Below are 18,569 nucleotides of genomic sequence, written 5' to 3'. Positions count from 1 at the left end.
CGGCCCCTATTATATACAGCGACTACCGGCCCTCCTTATATACAGACTGACGTACGGCCTCCTTATATTCAGACTGTATACGGCCCTCCTTATATACAGACTGATATCGGCCCTCCTTATATACAGACTGATATCGCCTCCCCTTATATACAGACTGACGTACGGCCCTCCTTATACAGACTGAAACGTAAGCGGCCTCTTATATACAGACTGAGTACGGCCCTCCTTATGAATAGGTACCAGACTGATATACGGCCCCCCTTATATACAGACTGATATACGCCCCCTTATATACAGACTGATATCGGCCCTCTTATATACAGACTGACGTACGGCCCCCCTTATATCAGACTGATATACGCCGCCTCCTTAATACAGACTGACGTACGGCCCCCCTTATATACAGACTGATATACGGCCCCCTTATATACAGACTGATATAGGCCCTCTTATATACAGACTGACGTACGGCCCCCTTATATACAGACTGATATACGGCCCCCCTTATATACGATGACGTACGGCCCCTTTATATACAGACTGAATATACGGCCCCTCTTATACATACAGACTGACGTACGGCCCTCCTTATAATACAGACCGACGTACGGCCCCCCTTAATATACAGACTGATATACGGCCCCCTTATAATACAGACTGACGTACGGCCCCCCTTATATACAGACGCGTATCGGTCCCCCGCTTATATACAGATGATATACGGGCCCCCCTTATATACAGACTGATATACGGCCTCCCCCTTATATACAGATATGACCGTACGGCCCCCCCTTATATACGACTGATATAGGCCCCTTATATAACAGACTGATATACGGCCTCTTCCTTATATACAGATGACTACGGCCCTCCTTATATACAGACTGACGTACGGCCCCCCTTATATACAGCTGATACGGCCCCCTTATATCAGACTGACGTAGGCCCTCCCTTATATACAGACTTAGTCCTTAGTATGCCGCCGCCTGCAGGACACGGCATACAGAGGCGAATAGACCATGAGGTGCGGATGAGGGAGGGGGCAGTAAAGTTGCTGGAAGCCTCGACTCAGAGGGAAACCAGGCTCTAGAGGTGGCAAAGAGCCTCCTGGTCTGTAACAGTCGTATAATGACTTATATGTCTGAGCTGCGCACCGCAAGAGAGGAGCAAGTTCTGCAGAGCAAATGCCCGCAGTATGATTATTATAGGGAATAATGTACCCTAACTGTAAGATGATAAAGGATATAGCAGTCACTGAGGGGTTCTGTGCCCATATAGGCACAAGGCTGCAGGTGAGTTATACTAAGGAATGCTGAGTATCACTCATGTATTATAAGGGGATAATGTACCCCTACTGTAATGATAAGGATATTAGCAGTCACGAGGGGTTCTGTGCCATATAAAGGCACAAAGTGCAGGTGAGTTATACAGGGATCTGAGTAATACTCATTTTATAAAGGGATAATGTCCCCCATGTAAATGATAAGGTATTAGCAGTCACTGAGGGGTTCTGGTGCCCATATAAAGGACAAGGCTGCAGGCTGAGTTATACAGGGAGATCTAGTTATCACCATGTATTATAAAGGGATAATGTACCCTACTGTTAAATGTAAGGATACTTAGCAGTCACTGAGGGGTTCTGTGCCATATAAAGGCACAAGGTGCAGGCTGAGTTAATACAGGGAATCTGAGTATCACTCATGTATTTATAAGGGATAATGTACCCTACTGTAAATGATAAGGATTCTAGGCAGTCACTGAGGGGTTCTTGCCCCCCATATAAAGGCACAAGCTGCAGGCCTGAGTTATACAGGGAACTTGAGTATCACTCAGTATTATAAGGGATAATGTACCCTACTGTAATGATAAGGATATAGCAGTCACTGGGGGTTTGTGCCCCCTATAAAGGCACAAGGCTGCAGCCTGAGTTATACAGGGAACTCTGAGTACACTCATGTATTATAAGGGATAATGTAACCCCCTACTGTACATGATAAGGTATTAGCAGTCACTGAGGGGTTCTGTGCGCCCATATAAAGGCACAAGCGCAGGCTGAGTATACAGGGAATCTAGTATCACTCATGTATTATAAGGGATAATGTACCCTACTGTAAATGATAAAGGGATATTAGCAGTCAATGAGGGTTCTGTTGCCCAGCCCATAAAAAAAGCCCAAGGCTGCAGCTGAGTTATACAGGAACTCTGAGTAATACTCTGTATTATAAGGGTAATGTACCCCTACTGTAAATGATAAGGATATACAGTCCACTGAGGGGTTCTGTGCCATATAAAGATGAAATGCTCCATTTTGGTGCAGTGACTGATTACTGTTGGATTTGGGGTTGTGTTTGCCTTTCAGGCCGTCGGAAGCAGGTTGCAGGAAGGAGAGCAGCTTGCAAGGGGAACTTTCAAGTATCAGAGTGAGAGGGGCATTTTAATACCATTTGTCGGCATAAGGGGAATAGGATCAGGGATTGTTTTTTATTCAGTTAGCAATAACCGCAGCTTTTCAGCTCCCGCTTGGGACGTATGGTGACTTTGTATTTTCTCCCTGCCCAGAGACCTGCGATCCCCTCATGTGGAAAGACAGTGAATATTTCAAAAACCAAAGGAGGTAAGTAAGGCCGTTTACCTGAAGTCCTACTCCCCTCCCATGCCTCTATATTTGCCCTGCGCCCTCATGCCTTACCCCTCGCCCATCTGCCTCTATATCTGCCCCCTCTGCCAGCCCCCCTCGTCCATGGCCTTATATTGCCCTCTGGCAGCCCCCTCCCATGCCTCTATATCTGCCCTCTGCCAGCCACTCCCATGGCCCGTTCGGCCTGAGCCTGCCCATTCATTGCCCCCTCTGCCAGCCCCCCTCCATGCCTCTATATCGCCTCTGCCAGCCCCCTCCATGCCTCTATATCTGCGCCCTGCACCCCGCTCCCATGCCCCTATATTGCCCCCTCTGCCAGCGCTCCGCCTCCATGCCTCTATATTCCTGCCAGCCCCATGCATTTGCCTCAGCCCCCCATGGCCTCTATATCTGGCCTCCGCCCCTCGCCATGCCCGCTATATGCCCCTCTGCACAGCCCTCCCTGCCCTCTATATCTGCCCACCTCCTATTGCCACTGCCACTCTCTCCCATGCCCTCTATATAATCATGCCCCTTGCAGCCCCCTCCCCATGCCCCCTATATCTGCCACTCTGCCAGCCTCCCTCCCATGCCTCTATACTGCCCATCTGCCAGCCCCCTCCCTGCCTTATCTTGCCCCCTCTGCAGCCCCCTCCCATGCCCCTATAATTGGCCCCTCTGCCCCCCCTCCATGCCTTATATCTGCCTTTCTGCCAGCCCTCGCATGCCCCCTATATTCTGCCCCCGCTGCAGCCTCCCATGCCCTATGACTTGCGCTCTATTAATGCCTGGCCCGCCCCAATGCTTATATGCCTCTGCCAGACCCCTCCCACGCCCCATATCTGCCCATCTGCAGCCTCCCTCCCATGCCCCTATACTGCCTCGCACCCCTCCCATGCCTTATTCGCGGCGCCCCTGCCATGCCCCCCTTATCCCATAAGCAGCCTCTAATATGAAATGCCCCTCTACTGCAGCCCCACACTCCAATAGCCCTATATCTGCCACCCTCTGCACAGTCCCATAACCACCTTCCCCATGCCGCTCTCTACTCATCCTTGTCTCCCCCTGCAGACCCTCCCGTCCCCATGCCTTATATCTGCCCCTCGACAGCCCCCCTCCCATGCCCCTGTATCTGCCCCTCTGGCCAGCCCCTCCCATGCCTCTATATCTGCCCCCTCTCCAGCCCCCTCCATGCCCTCTTATCTGCCCCACTTGCAGGCCTCCTCACATGCCCGCCTATCTGCCCCTCTGCAGCCCCCTCCCATGCCCTCTATTCTGCCCCCTGGCCAGCCCCCTCCCATGCCCTCTATATCTGCCCCTCTGCCAGCCCCCCTCCCATGCCCCTATATCTGCCCCCTCTGGCCAAGCGTCCGCTCCCATGCCCTCTAATACCTGCCCCTCTGCAGCCCCCTCCCTATGCCCTTTATATTCTGCCCCTCTGACGCCCCCTCCATGCCCCCTATATCTGGCCCCTACTCTGCCAGCTCCCCCTCACCATCCTCTTATGATCTGCCCCTATCTGCCCAGCCTCCCCCTCCACCCCTGATATCTGCCCGTGCGGTGGGGCGCAGCAGCATTCATTCCCCTGCGGCCGCACTGACTCGGGGCACGGTATAGAGGGCCCTTTGTGTCAGTGCCAGGGGGGGCAGATACCTATAACGGGCTGAGGGGAGGGGCGCAGGCCCTGGCCACAGGGGCAGGTTATAGAGGGCATGAGGTGAGGAGGCCCTCGTAGGGCAGAGGGGCAGATATAGGCAGGGCATGGGAGGGGGGCTGGCAGAGGGGGCAGATCTAAGGGCTGGAGGGCGGGCTGGCAGAGCGGGATGCCCCTTTATGACCTACGTACCTATAGGGGGCATGGGTACGGGCAGGACCGGGCCTCCTGCCAATGAAACTAAGCACCTGGGGCAGATATAAAGCCTCAGGCGCTCACTGGACAGTGCGGCCTGAGGTCAAACCTCTGCCCGCCTCTGCCCAGCCCCCTGCGCCATAGAGCCGGGTGCTAGGTCTTGACTCACCCTGCTGAAGCGAAGCTCGCCCGTAGGCGCGACCAATGCCAGCTGGCCGAAGATGGGGGATCCAGAATATATAGAGGTGCTGCCAATGGAGGCGCCCTGCCAGGCCACGCACGCCGAGTGCGCGGCTCTATTATTACTTAGGCGCCGGCTCTCGACCTAGCGGGGCAGCGTGGGCGATGGGACCCGTATAAGTCTGCCGGCCAAGAGCCTGCCTCAGTAGTCACTATGATAAGTGCGCATGGCGCAGGTGGCTGGGCAGCGCCAGACGCAGTGGCAGCTACTATATTCACTGCCGGCGCACCTATAGTCAGTCCCTCCGCAAGGTGCCGATCGTACTAGGTGCTCGAGTTCCGCTCGGCTGCCAGGCCCCCTTACCGCATAGTCATTCTATAGCAGGTGGCACCGGGAAGCGTGGCGTGGACTCGAGTCAGCATGGGTGTGGCCATGCAGCAATTACTAGAAGGGCATGGGAGTGAGTGATCTGGCCCAGATGGGGGCTAGTATATAGGCGGGGCGTTAGTCGCGGCCATGCGCGCGAGGCGTCTCAGAGTGGAGCAGATATCATAAGGGGCATGGCCGACCGTTGCCAGGGGCGCTGGCATGCCAGGCCCGATCTGAGTATCATGCGACTAACCCGAGGGCATGGGAGGGGGGTCTGGCCAGATGCCGAGGGCCTAGACTTAGGGCGCGCCATGCGGAGGCCAGGGGCCCCTTGCGCAGAGTAGTGATCCTAGATTACTAGCGAGGCCACTCGCGGAGGGGGGCTTGGCAGGGGGGCAGAATATAGAGGGCACTGGGCCTTAGGCGGCAGGTTCTCCCCATGGGCGGCTGGCATAATATAATCTGCCAGGGCGCGCAGTATTCATATGCGGAGGGGCATCCGCCGCACGGGAGGCCGTGGCAGTGGTGCCGCATGCTCCCTCCAGATTATATATCATGCGCTGCCCATGGCGCAGCGGGGCGAGCGCGCGTGCGCCACAGGGGGCAGATATAGAGGGCACTAGGGCAGCGATGGGGCCTCCGATGCTAGATATAGTCCTAGCGGCCTCCGAGAAACTTACTCAGTGGCGGCAATGGGAAGGGGGAGTGCGACTGGTTCGCTGCAGAACGGGTGCCGTACCTATAAGGCTGCAATGTGGAGGGGGGGGGGCTGCGGCAAGACATGCCCTGGGGGTCGTCATAGATTAATATGCATTGCCGGCCCGGCCTGCAAGGCCCCGGGGCATGGGAGAGCGGCTGGAGGATTCCTTCCCCATGCCGGACGCAGCCGCCGGGCCTTATCTCTGGGCCTCTGGCAGAGGAGGCATAAGCGAGTACATACTCCCCCCCCCCATAGGGGGCATGGCGCAGGGCGGGCTCAGGATATCTGCCCCACGCACCTGGTGCGCGCAAGCCTAGTAGTAACTATGGAGAGGTCCCTCCCATGCCCATCTTATCTGCCCCTCCTGCCAGCCTCGCGCTCCATGCCTCTGATATCTGCCCACTCTGCCAGGCCTCCGCTTCCGCATGGCCTATATATCTGCCGGTCATGCCAGCCTCTCTACCGCAGCGCGCCATAGCTCCGGTAAGGGGGTCTGCGGCACCCGTTAGCAGCCGGGCCTTCTTCTGCAGAGAGCTATAAATATACGGAGGTGCATAAGCGCCTCACGGGGGAGCATATGTCTGGGCCCGCCTCTGCCAGCCTCCCCTCCCATGCCCTCCTATATCTGCCCCCTCCCTCCCTCATGCCCCAATGCCCCTGCACCCTCTGTCCATTCTCTCTGTATCATGTTTGAGTGTATAGCATCACATGTTGGCTACAGCCAATCGGGCATCACACCATATAAAAGAACTATGCAGTTCTGTTCAGACAGTGAGGCTATCTTCTCTTTGCTATGGGAGCATACATACGGGAGCCAAATGCCTCCCTGGGCAATATCAGGCGCCAGGTGACATTCAGGGGCTGTGCAGGGAGCGGCGCCACTACGTCTGCGCTATTTACATCCATTCAGCGAACAAAGTTGAATTATGGCCCTTAAAGTTCCTTAATTTTGCTATTTCCCCTTTACATGACATGGCTCTCTGTTTAATGGGGAGCTCCGCGTCGTTAGTCAGTCGGTCAGTCAGGTAGTCAGTCGTCGGAGCGTTCGGTTAGTCGGGCTCGGAACGTTGGTGTCGGTCGTGGTCAGTTAGTCGGTCCGTCGTCGTCCGTCGGTCGGTCCGTCGCGTTGTCGGTCGTTAGTCGGTCGTCGTTAGTGGTCGTTTAGCGGTCGGTCCGTTAGTCGGTCGGTCCGTAGTCAGTCAGGAGTTTTATAGTTCTGACACCCAAGAGCTGTGGCGGAACTCCAGATGCCCAATGTGCCTGGCACTAACACCAAGAGCTTTCTCTCTAGAGCTGCATCGCTGTGTCCGTGTTTCTGTGCCCTTCAGCTGCCGGGAGGTCTTGGGACACGGAACTGGGTCTTTGTGGACAGAATTCTACGACATTGTTTGAGAATCCCATTGTATTGTGAGTATTGATCTGATTGGCTTCTTACACCAAGCAGAAAAAAATGGGGGCCAATTCTGGGATTAAGATTTAATCTGGACATCAATTGACTTACGAAGTGGCTTAACGCTTTGACGTCTAGGCTGCTAACGCATGTGGGACTATGGACATCTAAGCTGCTGAGTCATGGCACGTGGGCTGTAAGCTGCACTGATGAGTGCTCGAATAGGGCACGTGGGCTGTAACGCTGCCTTGTGAGTGCGAGGCAGGCTGTACCTGCTGTGAGTCGTAGGGCGCACTGCTGTAACGGCACTGGTGCTGATCGGCACGTTGTCTTAACGCTGCACTGTGCATAGGCGTGTGAGCTGCTGGTGCTGTAGGGGCACTGTGTCTGCGTGTGCGATAGCACGCTGTAAGGTTGCACTTATGCTATAGGGATGCTGTACGTCACTGGAGTGGAAGGGGCACGTGGGCTGTGAAGCTGAGCACTGGGTTGAGTCACTGTGAGTGTGTGGCACTGGCGGTAGTGACTGAGGCGAAGCGTGGGCTGGTGCACTGTGAGGGCGAGACTGGCTATCTGCTTGATGGTGAGGGCACGTGCGAAGTTTCACTGAGGGCTAAGAGCAGTGGTGAACGTGCCATGTGGCTAAGGCACGGCTGAAACGCGCACTGTGAGCTAGTGGCGTGGCTGTAATACAGGGGGCAGGCGTGGGCTGATCTACTTACGATTGCACTGGCGAACCTGCATGAGTGGCTGATAGGGCACGTGGGCTGTAACGCTGCACTGTGATGGCTGATAGGCACGTGGCTGTAAACGCTGCACTGTGAGTGGCTGATAGGGGCAACGTGGGCTGTAAGGTTGCACTGTGAGTGGCTGATAGAGGCACGTGGGCTGTAACGCTGACTGATCGACTAGGGAGTTAGGTGCACTGGGTGCATAAAGGGGCACGTGGGCTGTAACGCCACGTGAGTCTGTAGGCACGTGGGCTGAGTTGATGTGGCTGATAAGGCGTGGGCGACCGTGACGTGAGTCTGATAGGGCAGGCCTGTAAGTTCATATGTGATGGCACGGATGGTGCACTGTGAGTCTGACAGGTGGCACGTGGGCGTAACGTGCACTGTGAGTGGCTGATAGGGGGCAGTGGGGTAAGGTTGCACTGTGAGTGCTGATAAGGGCACGTGGGGCTGTAACGCTTTGCACTGTGAAGGTGGCTGATAGGGCACGTGGGCTGTAACGTGCACTGTGAGTGGCTGAATAGGGCACGTAGGGCTGTAAAGCTGGCACTGTGAGTGGCTGATAGGGGCACGGGGCTGTAAGTCTGCACTGTGAGGTACACATGGGCGTAGGCATGAGCGTAGGACGTGGGCGTAAGGCTGCACTGTGATGCTGATAGGGGCACGTGGGCTGTAACGCTGCACTGTGAGTGGTTATAGCTGGGCGTAAGTGATGGAGCTGGGCAGGCAGTGCGAAGGCGTGGTGTGATTAACAGGCGTTACGCTGCACTGTGAGTGGCTGATAGGGGCCGTGGGCCTTGTAACCTGCAAACTGTGAGTGGCTGGATCAGGGCACGTGGGCTGTAAACGCTGCACTGTGAGTGGCTGATAGGGCACGGGGGCTGTAACGCTGCCACTGGTGAGTGGTGCAAGAGCACGTGGCTGTAACGCTGCACTGTGAGTGGCTAGAGCAGTCCTTAAGGCACTGTGTCATAGCAGTGGGCTGTAAGCGTGCAACTGTGAGTGGTGATAGGGAGCACGTGGCTACCTCACGTTAAGCTATAGCACTGCGAACCGTGCCTGTGATGGCTGAATAGGGGCACGTGGGCTGTAAGGTTGCACTGTAGTGGCTGAATAGGGGCACTGGGCTGTAACGCTGCACTGTGACTGGCTGATAGGGGCACGTGGCTGTAAAGTTGCACTGTGAGTGGCTGATAAGGCACGGGCAACGTCACGGGCTGATTAGACGGGGTGTAAGGTTGCAACTTGAGTGGCTGATAGGGGCACCGTGGCTGTAACGTTCACTGTGGAGGTGGGCTGAAGGGGACGGGGCTATAAGGTTGCCACTGTATGCTGGATAGAGGCACGTGGGCTGTAACGCTGCACTGTAGTGGCTGATAGGTGGCACGTGGGCTGTAACGCTTGCACTGTGAGTGGCTGATAGGGGCACGTGGCTGTACACGCTGGCACTGTGAGTGGCTGATAGGGGCACGTGGCGTAAGTTGCACTGGAGTGGCTGATAGTGGCACGTGGGCGGTAAGTGCACTGTGAGTGGCTGAATAGAGGGCAGTGGGGCGGTAGGTTGCACTGTGATGGCTGATAAGGGCACGTGCTGTAAGGTCACTGTGAGTGGCTTGATAGGGCACGTGGCGGTAGGTGCACGGTTGAGTGGCTGATCAGGGCGATGTGGGCGGTTAAGCGTTGCACTGTGAGTGGCTGATAGAGGCACGTGGGCTGTAACGCTGCACTGTGAGTGGCTGATAGGGGCACGTGGGCTGTAACGCTGCACTGTGAGTGGCTGATAGGGGCACGTGGGCTGTAACGTGCACTGTGAGTGGCTGATAGGGGCACGTGGGCTGTAACGCTGCACTGTGAGTGGCTGATAGGGGCACGAGGGCTGTAACGCTGCACTGTGAGTGGCTGATAGGGGCACGTGGGCTGTAACGCTGCACTGTGAGTGGCTGATAGGGGCACGTGGGCTGTAACGCTGCACTGTGAGTGGCTGATAGGGGCACGTGGGCTGTAACGCTGCACTGTGAGTGGCTGATAGGGGCACGTGGGCTGTAACGCTGCACTGTGAGTGGCTGATAGGGGCACGTGGGCTGTAAGGTTGCACTGTGAGTGGCTGATAGGGGCACGTGGCTGTAACGCGGACTGTGAGTGGCTGATAGGGGCACGTGACTGTAAAGTTGCACTGTGAGTGGCTGATAGGGGCACGTGGGCTGTAACGTTGCACTGTGAGTGGCTGATAGGGGCACGTGGGCTGTAAGGTTGCACTGTGAGTGGCTGATAGGGGCACGTGGGCTGTAACGTTGCACTGTGAGTGGCTGATAGGGGCACGTGGGCTGTAAGGTTGCACTGTGAGTGGCTGATAGGGGCACGTGGGCTGTAACGCTGCACTGTGAGTGGCTGATAGGGGCACGTGGGCTGTAACGCTGCACTGTGAGTGGCTGATAGGGGCACGTGGGCTGTAACGCTGCACTGTGAGTGGCTGATAGGGGCACGTGGGCTGTAAGGTGCACTGTGAGTGGCTGATAGTGGCACGTGGGCGGTAAGGTTGCACTGTGAGTGGCTGATAGGGAACGTGGGCGTAGGTTGCAGTGGCCCCTCTGCCAGCCCCCCTCCCATGCCCTCTATATCTGCCCCTCTGCCAGCCCCCCTCCCATGCCCTCTATATCTGCCCTACTGCGCAAGCCTCCCCTCCCATGCCCTCTATACGTCTGCCCCTCCTGCCAGCCCCCCTCCATGCCCTCTAATATCTGCCCCACTGCCAGCCTCCCTCTCCATGCCCTCTATATCTGCCCCTCCTGCCAGCCCCCCTCCCATGCCCTCTATATCTGCCCCCTCTACCAGTCTCCCTTCCCATGCCCTCTATATCTGCCCTCTTCCAGCCCCGCTCCCATGCCCTCTATATCTGCCCCCCTTCCAGCCTCCCCTCCCATGCCCTCTATATCTGCCCCCCTGCCAGCCTCCCCTCCCACTGCCTCTATATCTGCCCCCCCTTCCAGTCTCCCTTCCCATGCCCTCTATATCTGCCCCTCTGCCAGCCCCCCTCCGCATGCCCTCTATATCTGCCCCCCCTGCCAGCGCCCCCCATGCCCTCTATATCTACCCCCCCTTCCAGCCTCCCCTCCCATGCCCTCTTATTCTGCCCCCCTGCCAGCCCCCCCATGCCCTCTATATCTGCCCCCTCTGCCAGCCTCCCCCCCATGCCCTCTATATCTGCCCCCCTTCCCAGCCTCCCCTCCCATGCCCTCTATATCTGCCCCCTCTGCCAGCCTCCCCTCTCCATGCCTCTATATCTGCCCCCTCTGCCAGCCTCCCGCCCCATGCCCTCTATATCTGCCCCCATCTGCCAGCCTCCCCTCCCATGCCCTCTTATTCTGCCCCCTCTGCCAGCCTCCCCTCCCATGCCCTCTATATCTGCCCCTCTGCCAGCCTCCCCTCCCATGCCCTCTATATCTGCCCCCCCTGCCAGCCTCCCCTGCCATTCTCTCTGTATATGTTTGAGTGTATAGCATCACATGTGTGGCTACAGCCAATCGGCATCACCCATATAAAAGACTATGCAGTTCTGTTCAGACAGTGAGGCTGATCTTCTCTTTGCTATGGGACAATACATACGGAGCCAAATGCCTCCTGGGGGCAATAATCAGGCGCCAAGGTGACATTCAGGCTGTGCCAGGGGAGCGGCGCCACTACGTCTGCGCTATTTACATCCATTCACGAACAGAAGTTGAATTATGGGCCCTAAAGTTCCTTATTTGTGCTATTTCCCCTTTACATGACATGGCTCTCTGTTTAATGGGAGCTCCGGTCGGTTAGTCAGTCGGTCAGTCGGTTAGTCAGTCGGTCGGACGTTCGGTTAGTCGGTCGGACGTTCGGTTAGTCGGTCGGTCAGTTAGTCGGTCCGTCGGTCGGTCCGTCGGTCGGTCCGTCGGTCGGTTAGTCGGTCGGTTAGTCGGTCGGTCGTTTAGTCGGTCGTTTAGTCGGTCGGTCCGTTAGTCGGTCGGTCCGTTAGTCAGTCAGGGAGTTTGATAGTTCTGACACCCAAGAGCCTGTGGCGGAACTCCCAGATGCCAATGTCCTGGCACTAACCCAAGAGCTTTCTCTCTAGAGCTGCATCGCTGTGCCGTGTTCTGTGCCCTTCAGCTGCGCGGGGAGGTCTGGGACACGGAACTGGTCTTTGTGGACAGAACTTCTACTGACATCTGTTTTGAGAATCCCATTGTATTGTGAGTATCTGAATCTGATTGGCTTCTTACACCAAGCAGAAAAAAATGGGGGGGCCAATTCTGGGATTAGATTTAATCTGGATAAACATCAACGTTGCACTGTGAGTGGCTGATAGGGGCACGTGGGCTGTAACGCTGCACTGTGAGTGTCTGATAGGGGCACGTGGGCTGTAACGCTGCACTGTGAGTGGCTGATAGGGGCACGTGGGCTGTAACGCTGCACTGTGAGTGTCTGATAGGGGCACGTGGGCTGTAACGCTACTGTGAGTGGCTGATAGGGGCACGTGGGCTGTAACGCTGCACTGTGAGTGTCTGATAGGGGCACGTGGGCTGTAACGCTGCACTGTGAGTGGCTGATAGGGGCACGTGGGCTGTAACGCTGCACTGTGAGTGTCTGATAGGGGCACGTGGGCTGTAACGCTGCACTGTGAGTGGCTGATAGGGGCACGTGGGCTGTAACGCTGCACTGTGAGTGGCTGATAGGGGCACGTGGGCTGTAACGCTGCACTGTGAGTGGCTGATAGGGGCACGTGGGCTGTAAGGTTGCACTGTGAGTGGCTGATAGGGGCACGTGGGCTGTAACGTTGCACTGTGAGTGGCTGATAGGGGCACGTGGGCTGTAACGCTGCACTGTGAGTGGCTGATAGGGGACGTGGGCTGTAAGGTTGCACTGTGAGTGGCTGATAGTGGCACGTGGGCGGTAAGGTTGCACTGTGAGTGGCTGATAGGGGCACGTGGGCGGTAAGGTTGCACTGTGAGTGGCTGATAGGGGCACGTGGGCTGTAACGCTGCACTGTGAGTGGCTGTTAATAGGGGCACGTGGGCTGTAACGCTGCACTGTGGGGAGTGGCTGATAGAGGCACGTGGGCTGTAACGCTGCACTGTGAGTGGCTGATAGGGGCACGTGGGCTGTAACGCTGCACTGTGAGTGGCTGATAGGGGCACGTGGGCTGTAACGCTGCACTGTGAGTGGCTGATAGGGGCACGTGGGCTGTAACGCTGCACTGTGAGTGGCTGATAGGGGCACGTGGGCTGTAACGCTGCACTGTGAGTGGCTGATAGGGGCACGTGGGCTGTAACGCTGCACTGTGAGTGGCTGATAGGGGCACGTGGGCTGTAAACGCTGCACTGTGAGTGGCTGATAGGGGCAGCGTGGGCTGTAACGCTGCACTGTGAGTGGCTGATAGAGGCACGTGGGCTGTAACGCTGCACTGTGAGTGGCTGATAGGGGCACGTGGGCTGTAAGGTTGCACTGTGAGTGGCTGATAGAGGCACGTGGGCTGTAACGCTGCACTGTGAGTGGCTGATAGGGGCACGTGGGCTGTAAGGTTGCACTGTGAGTGGCTGATAGGGGCACGTGGGCTGTAACGCTGCACTGTGAGTGGCTGATAGGGGCACGTGGGCTGTAAAGTTGCACTGTGAGTGGCTGATGAGGGCACGTGGGCTGTAAGGTTGCACTGTGAGTGGCTGATAGGGGCACGTGGGCTGTAACGTTGCACTGTGAGTGGCTGATAGGGGCACGTGGGCTATAAGGTTGCACTGTGAGTGGCTGATAGAGGCACGTGGGCTGTAACGCTGCACTGTGAGTGGCTGATAGGGGCACGTGGGCTGTAACGCTGCACTGTGAGTGGCTGATAGGGGCACGTGGGCTGTAACGCTGCACTGTGAGTGGCTGATAGGGGCACGTGGGCTGTAAGGTTGCACTGTGAGTGGCTGATAGTGGCACGTGGGCGGTAAGGTTGCACTGTGAGTGGCTGATAGGGGCACGTGGGCGGTAAGGTTGCACTGTGAGTGGCTGATAGGGGCACGTGGGCTGTAAGGTTGCACTGTGAGTGGCTGATAGGGGCACGTGGCGGTAAGGTTGCACTGTGAGTGGCTGACAGGGGCACGTGGGCGGTAAGGTTGCACTGTGAGTGGCTGATAGAGGCACGTGGGCTGTAACGCTGCACTGTGAGTGGCTGATAGGGGCACGTGGGCTGTAACGCTGCACTGTGAGTGGCTGATAGGGGCACGTGGGCTGTAACGCTGCACTGTGAGTGGCTGATAGGGGCACGTGGGCTGTAACGCTGCACTGTGAGTGGCTGATAGGGGCACGTGGGCTGTAACGCTGCACTGTGAGTGGCTGATAGGGGCACGTGGGCTGTAACGCTGCACTGTGAGTGGCTGATAGGGGCACGTGGGCTGTAAACGCTGCACTGTGAGTGGCTGATAGGGGCACGTGGGCTGTAACGCTGCACTGTGAGTGGCTGATAGGGGCACAGTGTGGGCTGTAACGCTGCACTGTGAGTGGCTGATAGGGGCACGTGGGCTGTAAGGTTGCACTGTGAGTGGCTGATAGGGGCACGTGGGCTGTAACGCTGCACTGTGAGTGGCTGATAGGGGCACGTGGGCTGTAAAGTTTGCACTGTGAGTGGCTGATAGGGGCACGTGGGTCTGTAACGTTGCACTGTGAGTGGCTGATAGGGGCACGTGGGCTGTAAGGTTGCACTGTGAGTGGCTGATAGGGGCACGTGGGCTGTAACGTTGCACTGTGAGTGGCTGATAGGGGCACGTGGGCTATAAGGTTGCACTGTGAGTGGCTGATAGAGGCACGTGGGCTGTAACGCTGCACTGTGAGTGGCTGATAGGGGCACGTGGGCTGTAACGCTGCACTGTGAGTGGCTGATAGGGCACGTGGGCTGTAACGCTGCACTGTGAGTGGCTGATAGGGGCACGTGGGCTGTAAGGTTGCACTGTGAGTGGCTGATAGTGGCACGTGGGCGGTAAGGTTGCACTGTGAGTGGCTGATAGGGGCACGTGGGCGGTAAGTGTTGCACTGTGAGTGGCTGATAGGGGCACGTGGGCTGTAAGGTTGCACTGTGAGTGGCTGATAGGGGCACGTGGGCGGTAAGGTTGCACTGTGAGTGGCTGATAGGGGCACGTGGGCGGTAAGGTTGCACTGTGAGTGGCTGATAGAGGCACGTGGGCTGTAACGCTGCACTGTGAGTGGCTGATAGGGCAGCGTGGGCTGTAACGCTGCACTGTGAGTGGCTGATAGGGGCACGTGGGCTGTAACGTTGCACTGTGAGTGGGTGATAGGGGCACGTGGGCTGTAACGCTGCACTGTGAGTGGCTGATAGGGGCACGTGGGCTGTAACGCTGCACTGTGAGTGGCTGAAAGGGGCACGTGGGCTGTAACGCTGCACTGTGAGTGGCTGATAGGGGCACGTGGGCTGTAACGCTGCACTGTGAGTGGCTGATAGGGGCACGTGGGCTGTAACGCTTGCACTGTGAGTGGCTGATAGGGGCACGTGGGCTGTAACATTGCTCTGTGAGTGGCTGATAGGGGCACGTGGGCTGTAAGGTTGCACTGTGAGTGGCTGATAGGGTCACGTGGGCTGTAACGCTGCACTGTGAGTGGCTGATAGGGGCACGTGGGCTGTAAAGTTGCACTGTGAGTGGCTGATAGGGGCACGTGGGCTGTAAACGTTGCACTGTGAGTGGCTGATAGGGGCACGTGGGCTGTAAGGTTGCACTGTGAGTGGCTGATAGGGGCACGTGGGCTGTAACGTTGCACTGTGAGTGCTGATAGGGGCACGTGGGCTATAAGGTTGCACTGTGAGTGGCTGATAGAGGCACGTGGGCTGTAACGCTGCACTGTGAGTGGCTGATAGGGCACGTGGGCTGTAACGCTGCACTGTGAGTGGCTGATAGGGGCACGTGGGCTGTAACGCTGCACTGTGAGTGGCTGATAGGGGCAACGTGGGCTGTAAGGTGCAACTGTGAGTGGCTGATAGTGGCACGTGGGCGGTAAGGTTGCACTGTGAGTGGCTTGATAGGGGCACGTGGGCGGTAAGGTTGCACTGTGAGTGGCTGATAGGGGCACGTGGGCTGTAAGGTTGCACTGTGAGTGGCTGATAGGGGCACGTGGGCGGTAAGGTTGCACTGTGAGTGGCTGATAGGGGCACGTGGGTGGTAAGGTTGCACTGTGAGTGGCTGATAGGGGCACGTGGGCGGTAAGGGTTTGCACTGTGAGTGCTGATAGGGGCACGTGGGCTGTAACGCTGCACTGTGAGTGGCTGATAGGGGCACGTGGGCTGTAACGCTGCAACTGTGAGTGGCTGAAAGGGGCACGTGGGCTGTAACGCTGCACTGTGAGTGGCTGATAGGGCACGTGGGCTGTAACGCTGCACTGTGAGTGGCTGATAGGGGCACGTGGGCTGTAACGCTGCACTGTGAGTGGCTGATAGGGGCACGTGGGCTGTAACATTGCACTGTGAGTGGCTGATAGGGCACGTGGGCTGTAAGGTTGCACTGTGAGTGGCTGATAGGGGCACGTGGGCTGTAACGCTGCACTGTGAGTGGCTGATAGGGGCACGTGGGCTGTAAAGTTGCACTGTGAGTGGCTGATAGGGGCACGTGGGCTGTAACGTTGCACTGTGAGTGGCTGATAGGGGCACGTGGGCTGTAAGGTTGCACTGTGAGTGGCTGATAGGGCAGCGTGGGCTGTAACGTTGCACTGTGAGTGGCTGATAGGGGCACGTGGGCGTATAAGTTTGCACTGTGAGTGGCTGATAGAGGCACGTGGCTGTAACGCTGCACTGTGAGTGGCTGATAGGGGCACGTGGGCTGTAACGCTGCACTGTGAGTGGCTGATAGGGGCACGTGGGCTGTAACGCTGCACTGTGAGTGGCTGATAGGGGCAGTGGGCTGTAAGGTTGCACTGTGAGTGGCTGATAGTGGCACGTGGGCGGTAAGGTTGCACTGTGAGTGGCTGATAGGGGCACGTGGGCGGTAAGGTTGCACTGTGAGTGGCTGATAGGGGCACGTGGGCTGTAAGGTTGCACTGTGAGTGGCTGATAGGGGCACGTGGGCGGTAAGGTTGCACTGTGAGTGGCTGATAGGGGCACGTGGGCGTAAGGTTGGCACTGTGAGTGGCTGATAGGGGCACGTGGGCGGTAAGGTTGCACTGTGAGTGGCTGATAGGGGCACGTGGCTGTAACGCTTGCACTGTGAGTGGCTGATAGGGGCACGTGGGCTGTAAGGTTGCACTGTGAGTGGCTGATTAGGGCACGTGGGCTGTAACGCTGCACTGTGAGTGGCTGATAGGGGCACGTGGGCTGTAACTTGCACTGTGAGTGGTTGATAGGGGCACATGGGTTGTAAGGTTGCACTGTGAGTGGTTGATAGGGGCACGTGGGCTGTAACGCTGCACTGTGAGTGGCTGATAGGGAGCGTGGGCTGTAAGGTTGCACTGTGAGTGGCTGATAGGGGCACGTGGGCTGTAACGCTGCACTGTGAGTGGCTGATAGGGGCACGTGGGCTGTAACATTGCACTGTGAGTGGCTGATAGGGGCACGTGGGCTGTAAAATTGCACTGTGAGTGGTTGATAGGGCACGTGGGCTGTAACATTGCACTGTGAGTGGCTGATAGGGGCACGTGGGCCTGTAAGGTTGCACTGTGAGTGGCTGATAGGGACACGTGGGCTGTAACATTGCACTGTGAGTGGCTGATAGGGGCACGTGGGCTGTAAGGTTGCACTGTGAGTGGCTGATAGGGGCACGTGGGCTGTAACATTGCACTGTGAGTGGCTGATAGGGGCACGTGGGCTGTAAGGTTGCACTGTGAGTGGCTGATAGGGGCACGTGGGCTGTAAGGTTGCACTGTGAGTGGCTGATAGGGGCACGTGGGCTGTAACATTGTACTGTGAGTGGCTGATAGGGGCACGTGGGCTGTAACATTGCACTGTGAGTGGCTGATAGGGGCACGTGGGCTGTAAGGTTGCACTGTGAGTGGCTGATAGGGGCACGTGGGCTGTAACATTGCACTGTGAGTGGCTGATAGGGACACGTGGGCTGTAAGGTTGCACTGTGAGTGGCTGATAGGGACACGTGGGCTCTGACTGTTGATGTCTCATTAGCTCCGACGTGGATCCTGGCTTTGACCTACACCTGCAGTTATACAGCTGCTCTGTGGATGAAGATTTCTCTCTCTCAGGGACTCCCAGAAGGCTTTCCACTAAGCTGAGCAGTTCCCTTGGGCGGTCGTCGGGGCGCAGGGTCCGAGCGGCTTTGGATGGTACTCAGGGGAGCCCCTTTAGCAATGGAGGAGGAGGAGGAGGGGGACCGGTCTTACTCCCAACACCCACTGTGCAGTGAGTTCCTGAGTGTGAGGATATGTGCCCCCCCCCCTGTGGTACCTGAGGGGTTCTGGAGAAACAAGGGGTCCCTTAGCCAATACCTGGGCACAGACGGATCCGCTTTGTCTTTTCAGAGGTCCCAAATTTCAGCTCCTGGCTCACACTCGCCTGGCGCTCGCTGACGTACAAGATGGCTTCCGCACCCACGATCTGACCATAAGTGGCACAGGTAAATGCACTCTGATTGGCTACTTCATCTGGGGCAGAGTGAGTGACCTGGTGGCCACAATGGGATGGAGTCAGGGTATTGTAACATATAGGAATATTATAAGCCCCCGAGGGGTTCCTTATAATATATAGTGAATAAAGTGCCCCCTATTGTAACATATAGGGATATTA

The 18,569-nt window shown here is 57.1% G+C and overlaps 1 protein-coding gene across 1 annotated transcript in view; it reads left to right on the top strand.

The window, feature by feature from the left end:
* rtkn (rhotekin) overlaps positions 1-18,569 on the top strand; it is a 34,309-nt gene that overhangs the window by 2,625 nt on the left and 13,115 nt on the right. The window contains 18 exon segments of the mRNA NM_001102913.1: positions 993-997; positions 1,000-1,078; positions 1,081-1,148; positions 1,151-1,160; positions 1,162-1,184; positions 1,186-1,191; positions 2,357-2,387; positions 2,390-2,392; positions 2,395-2,403; positions 2,406-2,411; positions 2,413-2,417; positions 2,560-2,566; positions 2,569-2,572; positions 2,575-2,606; positions 2,608-2,614; positions 11,934-12,051; positions 17,952-18,185; positions 18,305-18,399. Coding sequence (NP_001096383.1) covers positions 993-997; positions 1,000-1,078; positions 1,081-1,148; positions 1,151-1,160; positions 1,162-1,184; positions 1,186-1,191; positions 2,357-2,387; positions 2,390-2,392; positions 2,395-2,403; positions 2,406-2,411; positions 2,413-2,417; positions 2,560-2,566; positions 2,569-2,572; positions 2,575-2,606; positions 2,608-2,614; positions 11,934-12,051; positions 17,952-18,185; positions 18,305-18,399 — 742 coding nt within the window.

The sequence above is a fragment of the Xenopus tropicalis genome, chromosome 1, assembly GCF_000004195.4.
Source record: "Xenopus tropicalis strain Nigerian chromosome 1, UCB_Xtro_10.0, whole genome shotgun sequence".
NCBI classification, from domain to species: Eukaryota; Metazoa; Chordata; class Amphibia; order Anura; family Pipidae; genus Xenopus; species Xenopus tropicalis.
This window is presented reverse-complemented; position numbering and strand designations above follow the sequence as displayed.